Here is an 18,509-nt window from a genome sequence, read left to right on the forward strand (position 1 = left end):
CAAACACTTTTCATCACTTGTTTCAGGGCATTAAGCTACAAATATAAAAATTTAAACAAAGACTGTATCCTTAAGAAATCAGTCCTAGTGATTTAGCTGTAAAGTTTATAGATGAACTTTAAAGAAAATAACCTGGTTCAAACAGATCTTGCCTTCTGGGCACTAGCAAACACACCTGCAGCAATTTGATACTTGGGAATGCAGATTACAAGTCCTTCACTTCAAAATGTTTGTTTTTGAATTGAGAAAGATGAAAGAAAATAAAGTACTGAGCTTTTTTCTGTTGAGCACAGATGTTTCCAGCGCTCACAGAGAATGAGAACCTGACCCAAACTTTGCAATAATCCAGAAGGAAAATGCATGGCTTCTGGAGTCCCATCTTCACGAACTTTCTGAAAGTTAATACCTGCTAGATCCTCTCCAGGCAAACACTTCCCACCAAATTGAAATAAGAGTGCTATACTACTCAAGGCTCAACATCATATTACATTCTGCTGCTATATCCATAACTTTTGCCTTCCTCAAATTTCCTATTCTTCTGAACCTAACAAAATGTGGTAGGCAAGTAGTCTTCTACTTGATATAATTAACTGAAATGCTACATACTGCTAAACAAACTTACTCTTGTTTTGGGCCTGCTCATTTGGGGAATTTTGCCTGTTTAATTAATGAAGGCTAAGGAAGACTTTTTAATAGGCTTTCCAAGGTCAGATTGCCATTACTCGCAGCTCCTCTCTCAGTGTCCATCCTGTTCCTACTTCCGCAGTATTTAGTTAGCTTACCTTTCACCAAAAGTTACTTGTTTTATCTCAGTATTTTTTGTTTCGGCACTATGAGGGAGCAGAAAATGCTACCTTACATTAAAAAGTATAATTACTCATTTTTGCAATCTTAACTCTCTTGTCCTCTTAAGAACTACTTTTGTTTAATTTGATTATAGAGAGTTGATTTTTATTTCACGAGAAAAAGGAGTGAGAATGACTCACGATTAAAAGTGCGGTCTGTTGTTCTGTCATTTGAGTCCATAATTTTCATTGCAAATAAAGTATTTTTAAGTATATAACTAATATCACATAAACCAAACATGTACAAGTGCAAAATTAGGTATTTTTTTCTGTGCTCATAACACATCTTGCAATATACAGTGGCTAACCTTTCCATTGCAATCCTATACCAGGTTTTTCCTCCCACAGGGAGGAGAAAAAAACTATCACACAAGTTAAGGTCACGTTTGGGTTGTGCTTTACCCTCTTTTTTCACTTTGCAGACCCTTGTGGACTAGAAAATACATGATGCTGCAGGAGTGTACACGCTTAGTGAATCATAATGGGATTCACATACTGAAGATCTGCTGAAGTTGGAGACCTACAGCACTGTGCCCTAACCCCTGCAATGGCAAATTTTGCCAGCACTTCAGTCAAAACTCTGACGCTGTCTGGGATTGTTACTGGCCTGTTCAGAGACTGTGCTATTCGTGTATTATTCCCTCAACAACCATTTACCTTTTACTCTACAATCACGTCTCTATCAAAGCAATATTTCTACGGGCTAAAGCAATGGCTGCAGGTGTACTGTTTTTATGGCAGAGCCAAAAATAAACCAACAAACTAGACCAAAAAAAACCCTATTACACATCTAATAATTTCAGCATTTGGCTACAATTACATTCCATTAAATCACAGAGGTCTTAATAAAAATAGAGAATCATGAACCACTTGAGTTAGAATTGAACTTTGTTATCTTTATATTTATAAGCACTGGTGCAATCTTTAAACCATCAAAAGCTTTCCGGACCACAAAAAATCTGGCTTTGTCATTATTTTCATAAGATACGAGATAAAATCTTACATGCTGAGAGAATTTTAGTATTTAATAATCTGTTTACATATATTTACCCATAAACATAAAGTGCTGACACTTTCTTCAACATTAAAACCAAAACACTCTAGAAATCAAACAGAATTCTTCATCTGGACCCTAACTAAAGCGTTTTTCCCCATTTCCACATTTCTATACCATTCATTAACTTTCACAGTTCAAATTACAGCCACTGTATTATGATTCAGGTTTCAGTTGGATTTGAAATTCCCATGCAGTGATGAGTAATCCTACTGCTTACAAAGTTATGAGACTGGATTCCTGAATGTCTTTTCCTGTATTTTTTATTTACTCATGTTAATGTGAGTTTCTTTGATTAGCTAAACTTTGCTGTTATCAACACTTGTCTCTTATCACGGGCCCTAGGCAAATGACATATTTACCACTCATTCCATTCTGATAAGGGTAATCCTGTGTTTAACTTGCCCAAGAACAAACACCATATATTTTGTTTTTAAGAATCCTGCTTCTAGGTATTAACAACATACAAGACAATAAGCAGAACATTTTTAAACCGTAAGTTATTTAAAGAATATCTTGCAAATGTAAGCTTTTAATGACACCATATGTCTCCTACTCCAGGAAAGTTTATTTAATTCCAAGTTTCCGCAACATCACTGCTGAAGTTATGTTGAAGTTTAAACCATGGAAGAAGGAAAACACATTCTTTACTAAAACATCTGTTTTGGGTTTTTTTTGTTTCCCCTAACCAAAGCTCTCCCATAGCTAGTAACATTATTGTGAAGTAAAAGCTTTGTTTCATATCTCACTTGAACCATTTGAAAAACAGTGTAGAGAAAATAAACATCCCATGCTGAACTTCACAGTCTCATTTTAATTGTAAAGACATCAAAACATTTGCAGTATTGTAGGCTGGTAGGCACTGATTTTTACAATTCTGTTTTCATTACTCAACCCACACAAATGTCATACGGTGACTGAAAACTTTCGAGCGAAGTGAAAAAACACACTGTTTCACCAAGTGGTTTTCATTTATATTTTAAATTCCTCCGTCCACCTCTTTAAGATAAACTATATCAAAGGGAAAACTATTCTAAGGCAACTTTTTAATATACCACAAACCAAAAATTTCAAGCAGAATTATACGGTTAATGGTACACTGAAGTGCCGGAGAGCGTCCTAAAAACATTTTGATAGATGGCCAAGTCATTTATCTAAATCACCGTCAGAGCAGTGAAGCATCCTGCAAGCTCCTCTATGCAGAGTACAGAGTACGTAAGGTGATGTTTTCTGGCACTTTTCATCATTTCTCAAATTTGGAACTGTGGTGTTAAAATACTACCGTTGTTTACCATCTACAAATCAAGACCCTATAGCATAATATTACATTTTCAGAAGTGTCCTACCACTAACTCTCCCTCATCTGTTCTCTGTTCAATGCTGCCTGAATCTCAAGGTATAGAAATAATTGATGGTTAAACTCAAAGGGTGTTCACAGTAAGTAGTTTTCAAGCAAAACAGCAACTTCTTAGAGCAACAAAGTGAAGAAGAAAGGTGGCAGCAAGGTCAGTACAAAGAAATATTGCCTTTTCTTCGGAAACTTAAAACTACTGTCTGATTTTTGGAATGGCACCTATCCACTGCAATCCCATAGCTTCACAAGAACTGTACGGAGCAGCATTTTAGTTGTTTGGCAGCTCTGCTAAAATGCACTTTGAGACATCATGCATCCAGATTAACAAATGTGGTATAAAATCAAATTAAGGAGACAAAGAAAAAAAAAAAAACACCGAGATGTTAGTAAATTTTTCCTTCACTAGTTGATGTTTTGCAACTATTTGTTGTATCATGTTATAATTTTGTGTGTTCCTGCTTGGCTCCACAATTGTTGTTAGGATCAATATGCTACATGGGAAGGGATAAACCGAAAGCAGTCCAGTGCTTCTTCCTTCATCCATTTTTGTCAAAATGAGAAAAAAAGGCTAGTAAAGCACATTTTGCCGCAAAACTCCCCACACCCCTCATTACCCCTGTACTTAATTACAAGTATTTCTTTTGCAAATAAATAAATATTATAATAACAATAACAACAACAATAATAATAATAAATAATAATAATAGCTTTAAAGTGGAAAAATAACAGTTGGGACCTACATTGAGCACTGTGCCGGTGTTGCCACTCTGTTTGTGCCAATCCACTGAAGCATGCTTTGAGAGCCTTCTCCTGGAGCATGCAGGAAGACGGACTCGCAGTGTAGAAATCCAGCATCTGAGCAGGGCTCACTGCTAGAACATCCATACAGTCAAACATGATTCCCCCTGCACAGAACGCCTGCAAAAGTGCTTTCCTCTAGGTGTGGAGGAAAATGGCACATAAAAGTACACCCAACTCCATCAAACTCTGCCCCTTTTTTGGCACGTAGGCTGTTGGTCTTTTTCCCAGACCAGAATCATGAATTATGACAGACAACACAGCTAAAAGCCTGTAATTGATCCAAATGATCATTTACCATTTTCCAGGCTGCCCAGCCAATCCAGCAAGATGGGGGGAAGCGAGCGGCATTCCAAGTTTTAGCTCCCATCAATTTCCCCCCAAATTTCTTTAGAGTCAGTCCCGCGTCTCGGGCGCTCGCCGGGTGCGCGTCGCCTCCCGCGCCGCGCCGACCGCCGCCTCCCCGGGATGAAACGGCTCCGGTAGGGACCAGGGATCCCCCTCGGCCGTGAATAGATCCTTCTGCCTCTGAACAGCTCACTTCCTACTACTTGTGTCACAGGGAATGAAAGATTGAATTGCCTAATATATGCGAGTGAACTTTCCGTGAACCCTTCCCAGGCTGCTAACCTTCAAATGACCCAAGCGGTCTGACATCACCAGCTCCCAGGATTCTCACACGCCTTCTCAACTCCCAGCAGCCCTGCATAAAGCAGCCAGGCAGGCAGACGGGCAGGCAGAGGCTAGCTCCAGCCCTGCCGGACTAGCCCCGCGGCCGCGGAGCGGGCGGCAACGGCGGGTGCGGGCCGGGAGGCCAACTTGCAGAAAGACCCAAAATAATCAAGGAAAAAAAAAAACAAACAACCCAAAAAAACAGTGAAGAGGAGGGGAAGAGGGGCGGGTGGGAACTGAAACAGCGATTTTTTTCAGCAGTTGTAGAGAACGGGGTATTTTTCAATTCCTCGGCAATTCGCTAAAACTTCTGCGCCGCTCCCGCCCCCCGCCCCCACTGACCCCCAGTCCTTTCCTCCCGCGAGAGACCAGGAGCGCGGCGAGGCGTCTGCTGCTGTACTGGAGATGCAGGCACAGGCTGCACTCCAACTTCTGGGGCAGCGGGGCTCGGCTCAGAGCAGCCTCACCCTAACGCAGCCTCTGCGCACACCCGCAGGGACTGGGACCCCTGCTCAATGCCACTACCAGAAACGATGGGCTGTTCCAGCCGCACTCCCTCCCGGGCTGGAGCGTTCTATCTCATCATCCCTTACCCTGGCTCCTAAATGACCGAGGTCTCCCAGGCCACCTCCATTGGTCAGCTTTATCCCGAGAAGTCCTGTCCCCACCACTGCCCAGGGCAGGAGGCAGCCGTGCACCCTGCCTTGGCCCCAGCCCAGCTGCCGCCGGGTCCTGCCTGTCTCTGATTAGCAGAGAGGGGCCGGGGCCACTCGCGTGGCCCTGGAGGGTCTGTATCAGCTTTCAGAGGGCTAATGAGCCCCAGCTCCTCATGGCTCCCCCCTCCCCAGAGCAGGCAGTCTTGGCCACCCCCTCACAGCCATTTTGGAGATATGGGGCTGCTCCCACCGAAATGCTCACTAAGGTCTCTGCGAAACCATGCTGCTGGCAGACCTCCCTCGTGGCAGGAATAGGTGTCAAGGCCTCCCCTGCTCTGTGGCCAAGGTGCCGCAGCCAGCGGCATACTGGTGCACCATTTGCAACTAGCCAGCAGGGAGCCCTGTACTTTCTAGGTAAATAACCACCTTCTGCAATGTCATGTTTACAGAGAGAGACTCCTATTGAAACCTCCATCAGTCTTTATACCTATGGACACTTTAAAAATGAAAACCAACAGCCTAGAAACAGTTCCTCTGCCCCCCTGGAAAGGACATAAGCTCAACAGGCTCGTGCACACTTTCATTCTAAGTGAATGAGCCAAGTTGCTTCAGCCCCAGTAGATAGAGTACCAGCCCACAGCAAGGTTTCCTAAAGCATGGAGGAGACTCACTTTTCACCCCAAAGCTACCGCCAAGTTTGGAAACTGAGAAACAAAACCCTTGACTACTGCCTGTTTCTTGAAATCCCAGTATGGGAGTTGGGTAGAGCAGGGACGCTCTGCACAAACGTGGCACACTACTGGCAACTATAAAGAAATGCCGGGGACATTCACTCTGGTACCTGCACAACCACTGTAATGGATGCAGTGTCCCCTGTCCACAAAAAGTCCTTTGATGAACCAAAAGCTCTCTGACAGTGCCTGCAGATTGTATTAACAAAACTTTTCACACAGGTTCAAGAATGTAAAAAACCTCCAAAACAAAACCCCGAACAGAGCACACACACTTGTTCCCTGAAATCAATATACCCACATTGAAAATGAGCAGCCAGCAAAAAGATCTGCTGCAATCTGGAAGCAAATCCATTTGAAGAGAAAAAAAAACCCACAAAAACATTTCTTAGCCTCCTTTCTCTCTGATGGGAGAACTCTGGCTGTCCCTGCAGCAGGCAGCCTTTTTCCCTTGACTTTCCTCCAGGCAGAAAAGCAACAAATTCTGGAGTTTAATAACATATTTTTAAGGACTCTTTAAAGGACTTCCTTGGTTCATGGTGTGTCTTCTCCCAGCCTAGACTCCTCCAGCTGAAGAAGCCCCTGACACGCTGCAATCCAAAAATTATGCACAGCGCACGTTTATTGAAAAAGCCATCCTTTAGGGAAGGCTTGTTTAAACCATTTCAGCACAGCAAGCTGCGTCCACTGTTTTCAAACGGCAAGTGGAAAAGTGGATATGTTTTTGTTAAAATCTCAGCTGGCTGCATTGCTGCAATTTTGTTTTGAGTAGCAAAGCTAAATTAAAAGATGGTATTTTCTAACCAAATTACACAGAACGCACAGAAAGTTTGGAGTATGTAATACATTGCCAAAAAAATAACTGGAAAGGATGACACAGAACACATTATGTTTTGCCAGTGTTCGATTTGGGAAAAAAACCAGCATTTTGTGTAGACCAAGGTTCTAGGAAAAATTTAAGCATTTGCCAAGAAAAACGTACTACCCATGTGAGGTAAAATAAACAAAAGCAGATAAACAGAAATACAGTCATGTTTATTCCATTTGGAGTCTCATAATACCATATTTAAAAATAAAGCTTGCCCCTTGTACCTCAAAATGTAGACTGGCAACTTCCAAAAGTAAATGTCAGGAAGTCATGCTTAACTGCGTATGAATTGGAAAAAATTGCTTTTTCTCACAGTATCTAAATGAGCCAGGTAGCTCATCACGTTTTATTACGAATAATAGTTGTGCTAATGCTTACACTTATTACTAAACCCACATGCAATTAACGAATTCTTCAAACAGCCTAATGGTTTACTCACATACTATTTCTATAACACAGTAACTTATGTATCTCATATTTCACTCTGAAATAGTATATGCTTTTTTTTCTTAGAGTATCAGGAAAAGCTATATTCAAAGAACGGTGGGCATTTTCTAACTTAGGACCAATCATAATTATTGTGATAACTAATAGCTCTCTAATTCAAATGTAATGAAACTTTAAGTACTGCCACATATTTTAAATGCCTACCCAACTCCCAAAGAGGTGTGAGTTGGCAGCAACTCTCCAATATCTCCCCTTTATATCCATGCAAAGAAATTGTGATTTCACATCATTGTTTTGTTCTGTTTTCTCTCAGACTGCAATGGCAGAAACTTCACAATAAACATATTCTTAGACACGAGTGAAATAAAAAGTAAGAGTTCAAGTCAGAAATCTATTTCCTTTGGTGTTACTGTATATTTGTCAGTGTGACATAGCACATTTGAAACCCATAATCATAAACCAAAAATTTACAGCCAAGGTTTAGGGTCTACATCTGTTTCTCTGTTTTTTGTACTGCAATTACCCACTGGACAATTCAGAAAGCAGCACTATGAATCATGTACTGCACACATGTTTGTGCTGGTCACTTTTTTGTTAGTACAAGAGGCTGAGGATGCCCTAATATGCTTTACCGAAAGAGAGAGCAGTAACTAGAATTAGGATGAGTGCACTGGGAACTCTAATGAAAATGACTTTACTAGAAGCAATAGAGTAATCCTGGAATATTACAGGAATATTTATAGGATGGAAAAATTAAGAACTACATGCAAGAATTCTCCAAAACAAAGTACCTTAGGAGAACCAGAGTCTTTTTTTCCATGCATTTTACTATTAATCAAATGTAGCACTCTCTTGAAACAGTTTTGACAGCAGAGTAAATGGTTACTAGTGAATGATGTGTGTGTTTAAGCAGTGAAAGCAGAGACAAAGTGATGTTTTCTTCTACTCCCTAGGCAAGAGCTGACACTAGGCTTGCTGCCTCAGCTTTGATACTCACAGATTCCTTTGTGTCAGTTGCTGGGAGAATCACTGGCAGTTCACTAACCCTGCCTCACACACAGGGGCTTTGATTTTTACCTCTTCATTGAGAATAAATGTTAATATGAAACAGTACTTGTCTGCCTTGATGGTTTTAATTTTGGGTGCTTCCCCCCCTCCCCTTCCCCCGCCACCCCAAATGGTGATACAAAGTTTCAAATCTGAAAACTTGAATCCCTCTTCACTACATGTATTCTTTAAAGTTGTAGGAGGTTTCCCTCATTTCTCAAGCATCTGAATGATGTCAAAAGACTATGGGGAAGAAAATCCCTGGTCACAAGAGAATGGTTGAATATTTAAAACTCCAAAGTCCTGAGGAAATGGGTATCAATTCTGAGCAAGAATGCCCCTGAAGAGAATAAAACAGTAAAATTATTAGCACAAAATAGGACAACTGGCATGGAAAAACATGCAGTAGAGTGAAATTAAGTCAAAGAGGGGTTTCTTTTGACTGCTATATGTTACTATGCATGGACTGCAATGACTGAACAGGAATTCGCACGTAACAGGAAGAATTATTTCAAGCCTGAAATATAACAGCAACTGGCATAAGACTATTCAGTGCAGAGCAGTATTTTATTTTAGATGGCAAAAGTAGAGTTAGTCAGCTCCAGACCCAGAACGCAGGCATGCAACCAGTCTGCAAGTCACTTACCAACAAAGGCTTTTTGTCCGTTTTAATCAGTGGATATGTATTTGTAAAGATGCCTTTAAAGCTGATTGCTTAACTTAATGGCTATAAAAATAATTAATCTCCACAAACTTGAATACACAACCACATTTCTTAGAATCCACATTGCATTTTACGTTCCTTTGGCCCAGAGCCAGGAGAACTCCCCTATATGATAAAACTGAAAGTGCATCTGGTTCAGCAACCCATTTCTGAGAGCGACTGCTGCTGGATCTTTCTAAGGTAAATACAGGGATCCTTAGTGATTGGTGGAGTATCACTCACCCATGGGTGCTGTTCTCTAACAGCAAATCACCTATGCATTAAAGCATAAGATTTAATATGCTTTCCAAATTTGTTTTTGGTAATAGTCCTGTTCTAGATATTCAGATATAGCCAATGTCTTTTTGGATTGCAAGAAATTTGTAGCTCCTTATGACACATGAGGAGATAGTAAGTTTTTGGGCTTTGAGATAAAGAAGGATTTTTTAAAAACAAACCAAAACACTCTAAAACGCCTTCACACTGCAAATAAAGGAAAACATAGACCAAACCACACCTCTCTGAGGCCCCTTTCTGACTGCCCTAGGCTCCAGAAAAGTTGGCAAACAGGCAATGACATCATGTGCCTAAAGAGAGGATGACACACATTTTTGAAGGATATAAAAAGAAAAAGCATTATTACATTAACAATTGTTTACATATTGAATCCACACTTGCTGTTCAAGAGGATCATGGTTGCCAAAAAACCCCAACAGAGTGAGGAAAAAAAAAAAGTTTGTTTCATTTTGTTTTCTCTTTAAATGACCAGAAACTGCTGTTTCAAGATTTAGCCAAGAAAGAGATTTTTACTGCTAGCCTATAAATCGCTCAAAACACAGCGTTATAATGGAAATGCTGAGGTAACTGGAGTACCGTGCACGACACTGACACATTGCATTATATAATCCAGGGAAAATGAGGGCTGGGAGATTTATAAAATGTAAGTAGAAGCAAGATGTAGGAAAGGCCAGAAAAGCAAGCAGAAATATTGAATATTAAACTGCAGAGAATACTTCTTCTAACAATAAAGTTTCCGGCATGCTGAATACGGTAATGGTTGGCTGAAGGGGAAAGCACAGAACTCCATTAAAAATAAAACAGAGATTCCAAAAGGCAATTATTTCAGTAACTGTTTTGTTTCTGCCTTTTTTAAGGGAGGGAAGAAAAATTTAAGTTACCTAACAAAAGGATAATATTTCCTGATGCCCTGATATCCCGAAAAGTGTCTCACAATGTGCAAATAACTAACGTGATGAAATACGGAATAAATGGAGCTCCAGACATAGACAACTTACAACCCTAGTTGTATTCAGAATCAGAAGAGAAACTACAACAACAGTATTTCTAGAGGTTCACTATGGGCAGCTTAAACTCTTAGTGAACAGTTAGCCCAGTGGCTTTCTTCCAACAAAAGACAGACATTACTGAGCAATGACCAGAACTATGGCCCAGTGCAGACATACATCCTAACAAAGACTAAACCTTACTCAAGCCCCATTTAAGTTAATATAGATTTATACAGTGTTTAGGGCTTGTGCTCCTGCACTGCTGCAGAAGAACTCACATAGAGGGATCCCAGAAGCCAGCAATAGTCAAAACACACTTGCACAGAGCTCTGGTCACACAAAGTCTGATACAGATGGGATTGGATTATGTCATTAGTGCGAACTGCAATAGATCCACAGCTTGGCATCTTGACATATGCATTCATGATAATCTAATTCCCACTTAGCTAGTTCCCAAACCTACATCAAACACTGGAAGAACAGACCACTATCCTATCTGTAGGCATCTTAAAAGGCAAAATGAAGGAGTGACTGGAAAATGTGCTAGCATAGCTACCTGTCTAGCAGAGGTAATGACAGCAATGACAATGTGATGACACCACTTGAAATCCCCTGGTAATGATGGTCATCATGCCAACATCTCTACTCCACTTGTTGCCCTAATGCATGGTACAATCTCACCTTTGTTTTATCATGCAGATGTACTTTCTGTTTGAGCATAGCATGAGGAACAGCCTGCTTGATTTTTTTTTCTGCAAATGGGGTAGGGTTACCCAGAAACTGAAGCATGTATTTGGCAAACTGGCATTCTTTGTCTTTTGTAGAATATGTGCCAATGATATTGTGTGAATCAACTGAAGGTACAGGTCCTCTCTGGAACATTGTTATTACTGTATTTTTATCGATGTAGCCTGAAAAGTAAGCTTTGCTAAAGGGATCCGTTTTACAAGCATACAGGTTATCGTAGTGTAACTATTGCTAGGCAGGTAGGAGATTCTGTATATCTCTTTTTGCTGCAGCAACTGTCCACAACTGGGCTGTTGCAGGTAGGACTCAAAAATGAAAGACTGCTTTCTCACATTACATTGTTATACTAATGTAACATTCAAATGTAGACAAGATCTCAGTAAAAATCAAGCTGGGCTGTACTCCACTTGTATTCAGAACAAGCAGTGGCAGCATGAATGCCGCCCAGTCTAAAATGCTTGCAACATGTTTCCTGATTTTCAAACTCTACTAGAACACACCTTTCCAATTGTTCTTTGGTGCATTCCTCAAATTCCACTTGACTTCTTGCAGTTTAAGTCCACAAAGAAAAATCTGTATGGTTTCACCCTGCTTCATTAAGCTCGTTCCATATGATTATACAGATGCACAAATCTGAATATCCTTAGTCTGCATGACCCCCATATTGGGCCACAGAAGAGATTGAATGTCCAGACATATTATAGCCATAGTCAGGGAAGCAGGACTGACACACCTGCTTTAGTCCAAGAGGATTTACAGAGTTGGGATGAAGTTCGAGGTTGTGGTGGTCAACAGGATTATTGTCCCAGTCTTTATGCAGGATTATCAAATTTTTTTCCCTTATGGGACCTTCTATGCCACAAAAGGACATGCAAGGTGGTCTCTAAGCATGTAACACAACATATCTGGCTTGACAGGTCTATAAAACTATCAAATTTGTTGCCATAAATCAGACAACACTCTTCATTTTTGTATCTTGAATCTTCTTCTGTCTTAACAATTCTGCATAGACCTTGCCATTACACTGAAAAAAATCCATTCCTTTTAATCCATCCACAGTTTGGGACAAAAATCTTCAAGAACAGGCTTCCCATTCATGGGTCACTAATTTTCCTTGTATTCTTATCAAACTATCACAAGAACAGACTTCACCTGTCTTTATATGGAGACATACAAAGAAGAATGTGTGGAAGGAAACTCCTTCCTTTGCAAAAACGGCTCTGAGATCTCGCCCTTCCTGCATCCATCCAGTCTCTCTCTTGCATGAAGTATCCCAAAGGATATACCAGGAGATAGGGTTGTGGCCCAACTGAAGTATGCCTTAACCCAGAGGATGTTTATTAACAAGATTGAGGCATATGCGCATTCACAATTCTGAGAAACATGTTGGAATTCTTTAAAAGTACAGCATTGTTATCCACGACCATATCCTAAAAGACTGAACTAGAGACAAGGTAGTGAATACATGTTAAAGATTTTTAAAAGTTTAAGGTCCACATGCTAGATTCCTAAATTTGTCTAAAACTAGTACATTTTAAATATATTTTTTTAAAAACCACCAGATTTATTAGAAGTACAAGCACACACCACTGATACTCTACTCTGATAGCTGAACAATGCAGGAACATTATGTCACTTGGAGGCAGGACTGCACAAGCACGTAAAAAAGACTAAGAGCTTTGCCAACACAAATTATCAGGAAGAACCTCACTGGAAAAAATGAGGCACAAAGATCTAAGTGAAGTGTAAAACTTACTGGGAATTGAACGACATGTTGACAATTACCACTCCACTCTCTTGCTTCCTATCAGAACTCAACAGCTGATGCAGAGATTCCTAAGCAGTGTTTTTACAGGCCAAGCTTAGTTTCTCCCTCATCTTATCAGTAATGTTCAAAGGGGCTGTGGGTGGATCTCCTCCAGGAAAAAAGAAAAAACAACAAAAAAACCTTCAGAAGTGCCACCTCTTCCATATAAACATATTGGTGTAATCACCAAGGCTTTGCTTGAGCTGTGAGACCTTGAGAAAACACACCTGGCTCTTCTAGAAGAGAAATCATGCTCCACCCCTCAAGGCCTGAGTGGCCTTAAGAAGAGGAATAGCTAAAGATAGAGTTGGGATGCAGGGAAAATCAATACTGACTTCTTGAAATATCTAGGTGGGAAGGAACAGCTTAAAGTTCAGACATTTAGTCACTCTCTGCACAAGCAAATGGACTGAAAGCAGCACACAGAGGTGAGAACAGAAAGGCAGGAGAAGGCTTTCCGGAGGACTGAGGGCAAACCAAGGCATTTGCTACTCTGAACTTCTTTGGGAAACTTAATATTTTAAAAGTTTTCTAGTTTTGGTGCAGGAGAGATCTTTCCACACACTAGTCAAAGCTGTCAAAAGTAACATTCTCAGGGATAAATGCACACCATTGTACTGTTATTTTCTGACTTTGGTGTAGAATACAATTATTTAAGACTCGGTGAGAGTGTTTGAAAGGAGCAGGAGTGTAATTCCAGTTCAGAAAAACTCCAATAACTGACAAGATGTAAGAAACACAAGATAGATGCATTGTATTGTTGGACTGAGTCTCATTGGCTGGAAAACCTGACTCTCCCAGCAGGACTCAGTTACATAGCAACTCCTGAGGAGAGATTAACCCTTTCCCTGTTAATGTATCTAGTATGATTCGAGAGACCTTTTCCTTCTTCTGCTTCAGAATAATATTGTAGGTTTGCAAAATATGTTTGGAAAAATTGAGTCAAGGGCTACTAGCGTAAAAGCAAAGCTATCTGATTCACCCTGGGATGCTGATGGCACAATGAAGAGCAAATTCAGGGAGTTCTGATCAGTCTGAGTCATGTTTTACATCATCAGATATCACGGCATGTGCAAAACATACCATGTACTTTCATAAAATAGTTCATGCTTAGTCTGTGAGGATCCTATCTGGACTGCGTTTATCAAGTACCAATAGTATCTTTCACCCAAATTCTGCCTACATAACTACTGAAGCATTAAAAAGTCCTCAACAGTAGAGATAGTATTTCACTGATCTACAAAAGAACTTTTTACCAACAAAGAACATGTTGCTTTCATCCAAAAATTGTACAGGCTGACTACTGTAAACTCTTAAAAAACTCCTGCAAATCTTAGGATGCTAGTTGTTCTTTTTTTGTCTTCTAATAGACATTTCTAAATCCTGGCATTAACTAATTACATAGGAATCTGCAATTATTACAGCAATTTCCCTATTTTGTTTTTAAAACTGCAATACATTTACATGTATATAAAACATAAGCAAAAATATGTATATACAACTAGCATAATAATATTTCTGCTTCTTTGGCTATTATGGATAACAAAGTTTGAATTTTAAAATGTCAATACCTAGGGTCAAGAAAGAGTCTTTAAGCTCTCTTTATTTAAAATGTCAGCCCTGTTGGTTTCCTGCCTTGTCAGAGGAGTGAGATGGGCCCAGGGGACCAGGAAGGGCACACGTCCTCATGCAGGGCATGCCTTGTGCAGTCACACTTTGCTGTGGTGAGCCACAGCTGTGTACCATTAGGAAAAGCTACTAGGTTTCTATTAGAGAAAACAAGAGATCTGACTGCTGGGATACACATTTATTTGTGACCATCTTCTGGTTACATTGAGAGCCATCTATCTAATTTCTTCTTTTCCTGATTTTTACACCCCAAAACTGAACTCACGGTATCACATGCACTAACCAAGGCTACGTAGGGCAGGCAGCATCAGCACTGCCTCATTTCAGACAAACGGGGTAAATCTATATATTTTCTTTCCTCTAAGACCCAAAGTGTTTTAGTAACAGCTCAGTAACAGCTCCTAACTTCCTACGCCAGGAGAAGTCAGAAGAAATCAGAAATTAATTTGCTCTAATAACATAGAGAATGTTGTTAAAGTTTTTTTTCCCTTAATTGCTTAAAAAATATAATGTAACCTTTGTGTATGATTGTAAAATGACTACTACATATATGTTTAAGACATGCCTCTCTTTCCTAAACATTTCGCACTCTAGAAGTTCATCTGTATATTCCTTGTATGGTTCTTATAGACCACTTTTAAACCCAGATGGGATAGAAAGATACCATTTACTATTATATTTACTATTTAATTTAGCTTCTTGCAAGATACTTTGAAAGCTCTTATTCAATAACTTACCTGCTGATTTTATAAAATTAAGAGGACTGATGTAGCAGATGGGAGATTAGTCCAAAAAGAGGTACTTCAGAAATATTTTGTGGACTGGAATTTAATTAGCAAGAACAATTTTCCTTTCTTCCTGGGGATTTTTTTGCAAAAGTTCATATTTTGCTATCATTATTAATCTAAAACTATCACTGATGGCATTGGAAATGCAGCCTCTAAAAGAGTAACACCTGAATGACTAGGTTCAAAATGGTTGTGCTCTATTTGAAAGTACCTTTTCATATAAATGCCAACGTGCACCTATCAAATACTCGTGTTCTTCATTAAACTAATGCCTTCCTGCACAATAAACAAGATGGTAAAAGTATAGGTGTATTCCCACCTCCTGCTATTAATGTAGGCGATATCAAAATAAATTTGCAACCATATCATTACATCAATCTCCAGTATTACTGCATCAGTACTATAACTATAATTAACTAGCTGTAGGTCAAATTTCTAATAAATCTTTAGAAATTAAATGTATAATTTGTCAAAACCATGTGCCTTCATAAATTGATTATTCGGAATTTAGAAGCTTTTTAATTAGGAAGAAATTTATGCAATACCACGTGTAATAATTACGAATCAGCTCTTCTGTGATATTTTTGTACATCAGCAAAAATTAAAGCATTGGAAAACATTACCAGGTCATTGCAGTATTTCAATGTCAAAAGAAACACATGGTTTAAATGTAGAGGTTAAAGATATTTTCCCGTATCCTTTACATCTTGCATAGCTTTATGATCTCAGGACTGGAATCATTAACCAAATACAAAATCAATGAGAAAAAGATCTAATCTGACCATTTTCAAGTGTAGAGTCACTAAAAATGATTTACGTCACTGTAAAACTTTTTTACCATGGTTCTATAGTTTTACAAAACAGCATTTATTCTAAGTTAAACTTCCATTTGATGCTACACTAAACATTTTGCTTCTCTCTCATCTCTTCTAGTTAAAATTCTGAAAGTCTGTAACACTTTTTAAAATGTCACCTTCTTAACAACACCAAGATGAGAGGTATGACCCTGGTTGCCAAATGGAAAACAAGAGAAAAAGAAAATTAAGGGCATGCAAGGAGGAAAAATTGTACCCCAGCTCCCCTGCTCTCCCTTCTTGCACTTTCACCATGGGCTTATTCAGACTCCACACCCCCACAAGGGCTCTGGGCACTTCTATCAACATTTCATAGGAGAAGATTTTTTTTGACAGAGAACACAAAAGCTGCTTTGTTGGAAGCCTGGACACGTTTTTTCTACCTAATAAAAACATGAATAGAAGTGGGACCTCAGTAAGCATATGGCAGAAAGTCTGGACTAACTAAAAATAAGGGCCTAGAAGAGTTTGCTCTCTGTCATTCCCCAACGTGTTTACTGCCGAATGTATATGGTGTAAATAAGGAGTATGCAGAGTGGGCCATAATGGAACATTGTTTATGTGCACATCCTGGCAAATGCATATAAAGCACGAAGACTATTTCCAAACAGAACATAAACACAAAGGGGGAGTGATGACAAACAAGTATTCCAAGGCAAGAAAAATGTTATTCCATATACAAACCAAACAAACTAAAGTGGTTTCTCCCCTGCTAGGATCCAACTGGCAGCTCTCAGCTGCACACACTATGTAGCTGTTAAAGAAATGAGAGACATCCCAGCCTTACTGGTTGGCTTTCTTCTTAAGCGACCTTACTATGCTCCCAATATTTAAAAGAAAAACACCGTTAAGATTTTATTTTACTCTCTTGCAAAAACACAGCAAAACAAGACAGCCCTTTCTTTCAGCATGAAAAAGAGCTAGAGAGATAGAGTCGATGCCAAGAAAACACTAAAGAATTAAGCCGCAGCTTTCCTACTCCGAGTTCCCGCTGAAAGATATGGAGACAGTTCTTTTTCTGAAAGTGTCTCCCACAAACCTATTACACAGCTTTAGCAAATGACACCGATGTGACAATAACATAGAGGTTTTGTGCTCCTGGCAGATTTTTTTTTTCCCTTTTAATCATTACTCACAGAAAGGAGGAGGGTTTAGAAAACTCAAGTCCCTGCAATGTCAAGATAGCAAACCAGGGGACGAACTTTTTTTGTGTGTCCTTACTTCTGGAGAAGAGAACATTGTGCTTTGACAGCTGCTATGTAAATAAATGAGTGTAATTTTAGTCTTTTAAAACTAAGTTGAAACACATACCCAAGTAATGGAGAAAGAAAAGATGACAAGTAGGAAAACAGACAGTAGAGTGACAACAAGAATCATATGAAGTCAACAGAGAAATCAGAGCTTTTTACGTAATAAATAGGCTCTCGTTTGAGACACTGGAAGCAAGAGGCTTTAATAAAGGATTATATAGGGTCTAGAACAAAAATACTTTGTGACATGCTTCATAGAAATGTACAGCCAGCCTGTGATTTTAAGCTATTTTAAGATACTCAGAACATGCCTCACTTTCTCTGAAGCTCTAGACTCAGTCTCAAAAAGCATGAAATGTAAGGTCAGAAGTGAGACCTGCACTTACATGTACAATTTCTGCTAGTCTGTCAACACCTGGGTCCAAATATCCTATGTCAGGCTTGATGAAGTCTTGGGGTTCGGTTCACCACTCCCTGGGTAGAGGTGAAGAAGACTACTATGGGAATATTTGTAGCACCTTTACAATTTATATACTGTCTTTTAATGGAATCGTGTTGCCATGTTCTTTGATTTTCTTTCTTTCTTTCCAAAAAGGTATTACATAAGACCAAAACAACCCTCACAAAGCCTATTGCTAACCACTGCTTTATCATTAATACTTCTGAGTTAACATCACATTTCAGAATCCAAAGGATGCTTATTTATTTATTTCTTTAAAAATTCCCCCTGAATTGACAAACACCCACCTCATCCCAACCTTCCCATGACCTTATGCGTGTTTGCTGCTTGGGTTTACATCCAGCCATTTGCAGAGCTGTACAGTCTGTGCTGCGCTTCAGGAAACGACACATTTCTAATAATTACTCTTGGCTACATGGACCACTTACAGCGTGGTGACAGCAAGGGTGCAGGCAAATGCCAAGTACAAGTTCATGTGCTCTTCCCTCATTATAGAAGGTATTTCTGATGGCT

At 39.6% G+C, this 18,509-nt stretch overlaps 1 protein-coding gene across 6 annotated transcripts in view; it reads right to left on the bottom strand.

Annotated features, from left to right (window-relative positions):
- The window catches only part of RARB (retinoic acid receptor beta), a 325,201-nt gene that overhangs the window by 88,292 nt on the left and 218,400 nt on the right, over positions 1 to 18,509 (bottom strand). For 2 of the 6 annotated variants that reach the window (XM_061997207.1, XM_061997206.1), the window contains exon 1: positions 3,994 to 4,601. The exons of 2 other annotated variants lie outside the window; for them this stretch is intronic. In XM_061997207.1, the coding sequence (XP_061853191.1) occupies positions 3,994 to 4,150 (157 nt within the window). In that variant the 5' untranslated portion in view covers positions 4,151 to 4,601. Of the gene's footprint in view, positions 1 to 3,993; positions 4,602 to 18,509 lie in introns of those variants that run through there. 2 more of the 6 variants (XM_061997208.1, XM_061997209.1) reach the window with 2 other exon arrangements.

This window comes from Colius striatus, chromosome 5 (genome assembly GCF_028858725.1).
Source record: "Colius striatus isolate bColStr4 chromosome 5, bColStr4.1.hap1, whole genome shotgun sequence".
Taxonomy (NCBI): domain Eukaryota; kingdom Metazoa; phylum Chordata; class Aves; order Coliiformes; family Coliidae; genus Colius; species Colius striatus.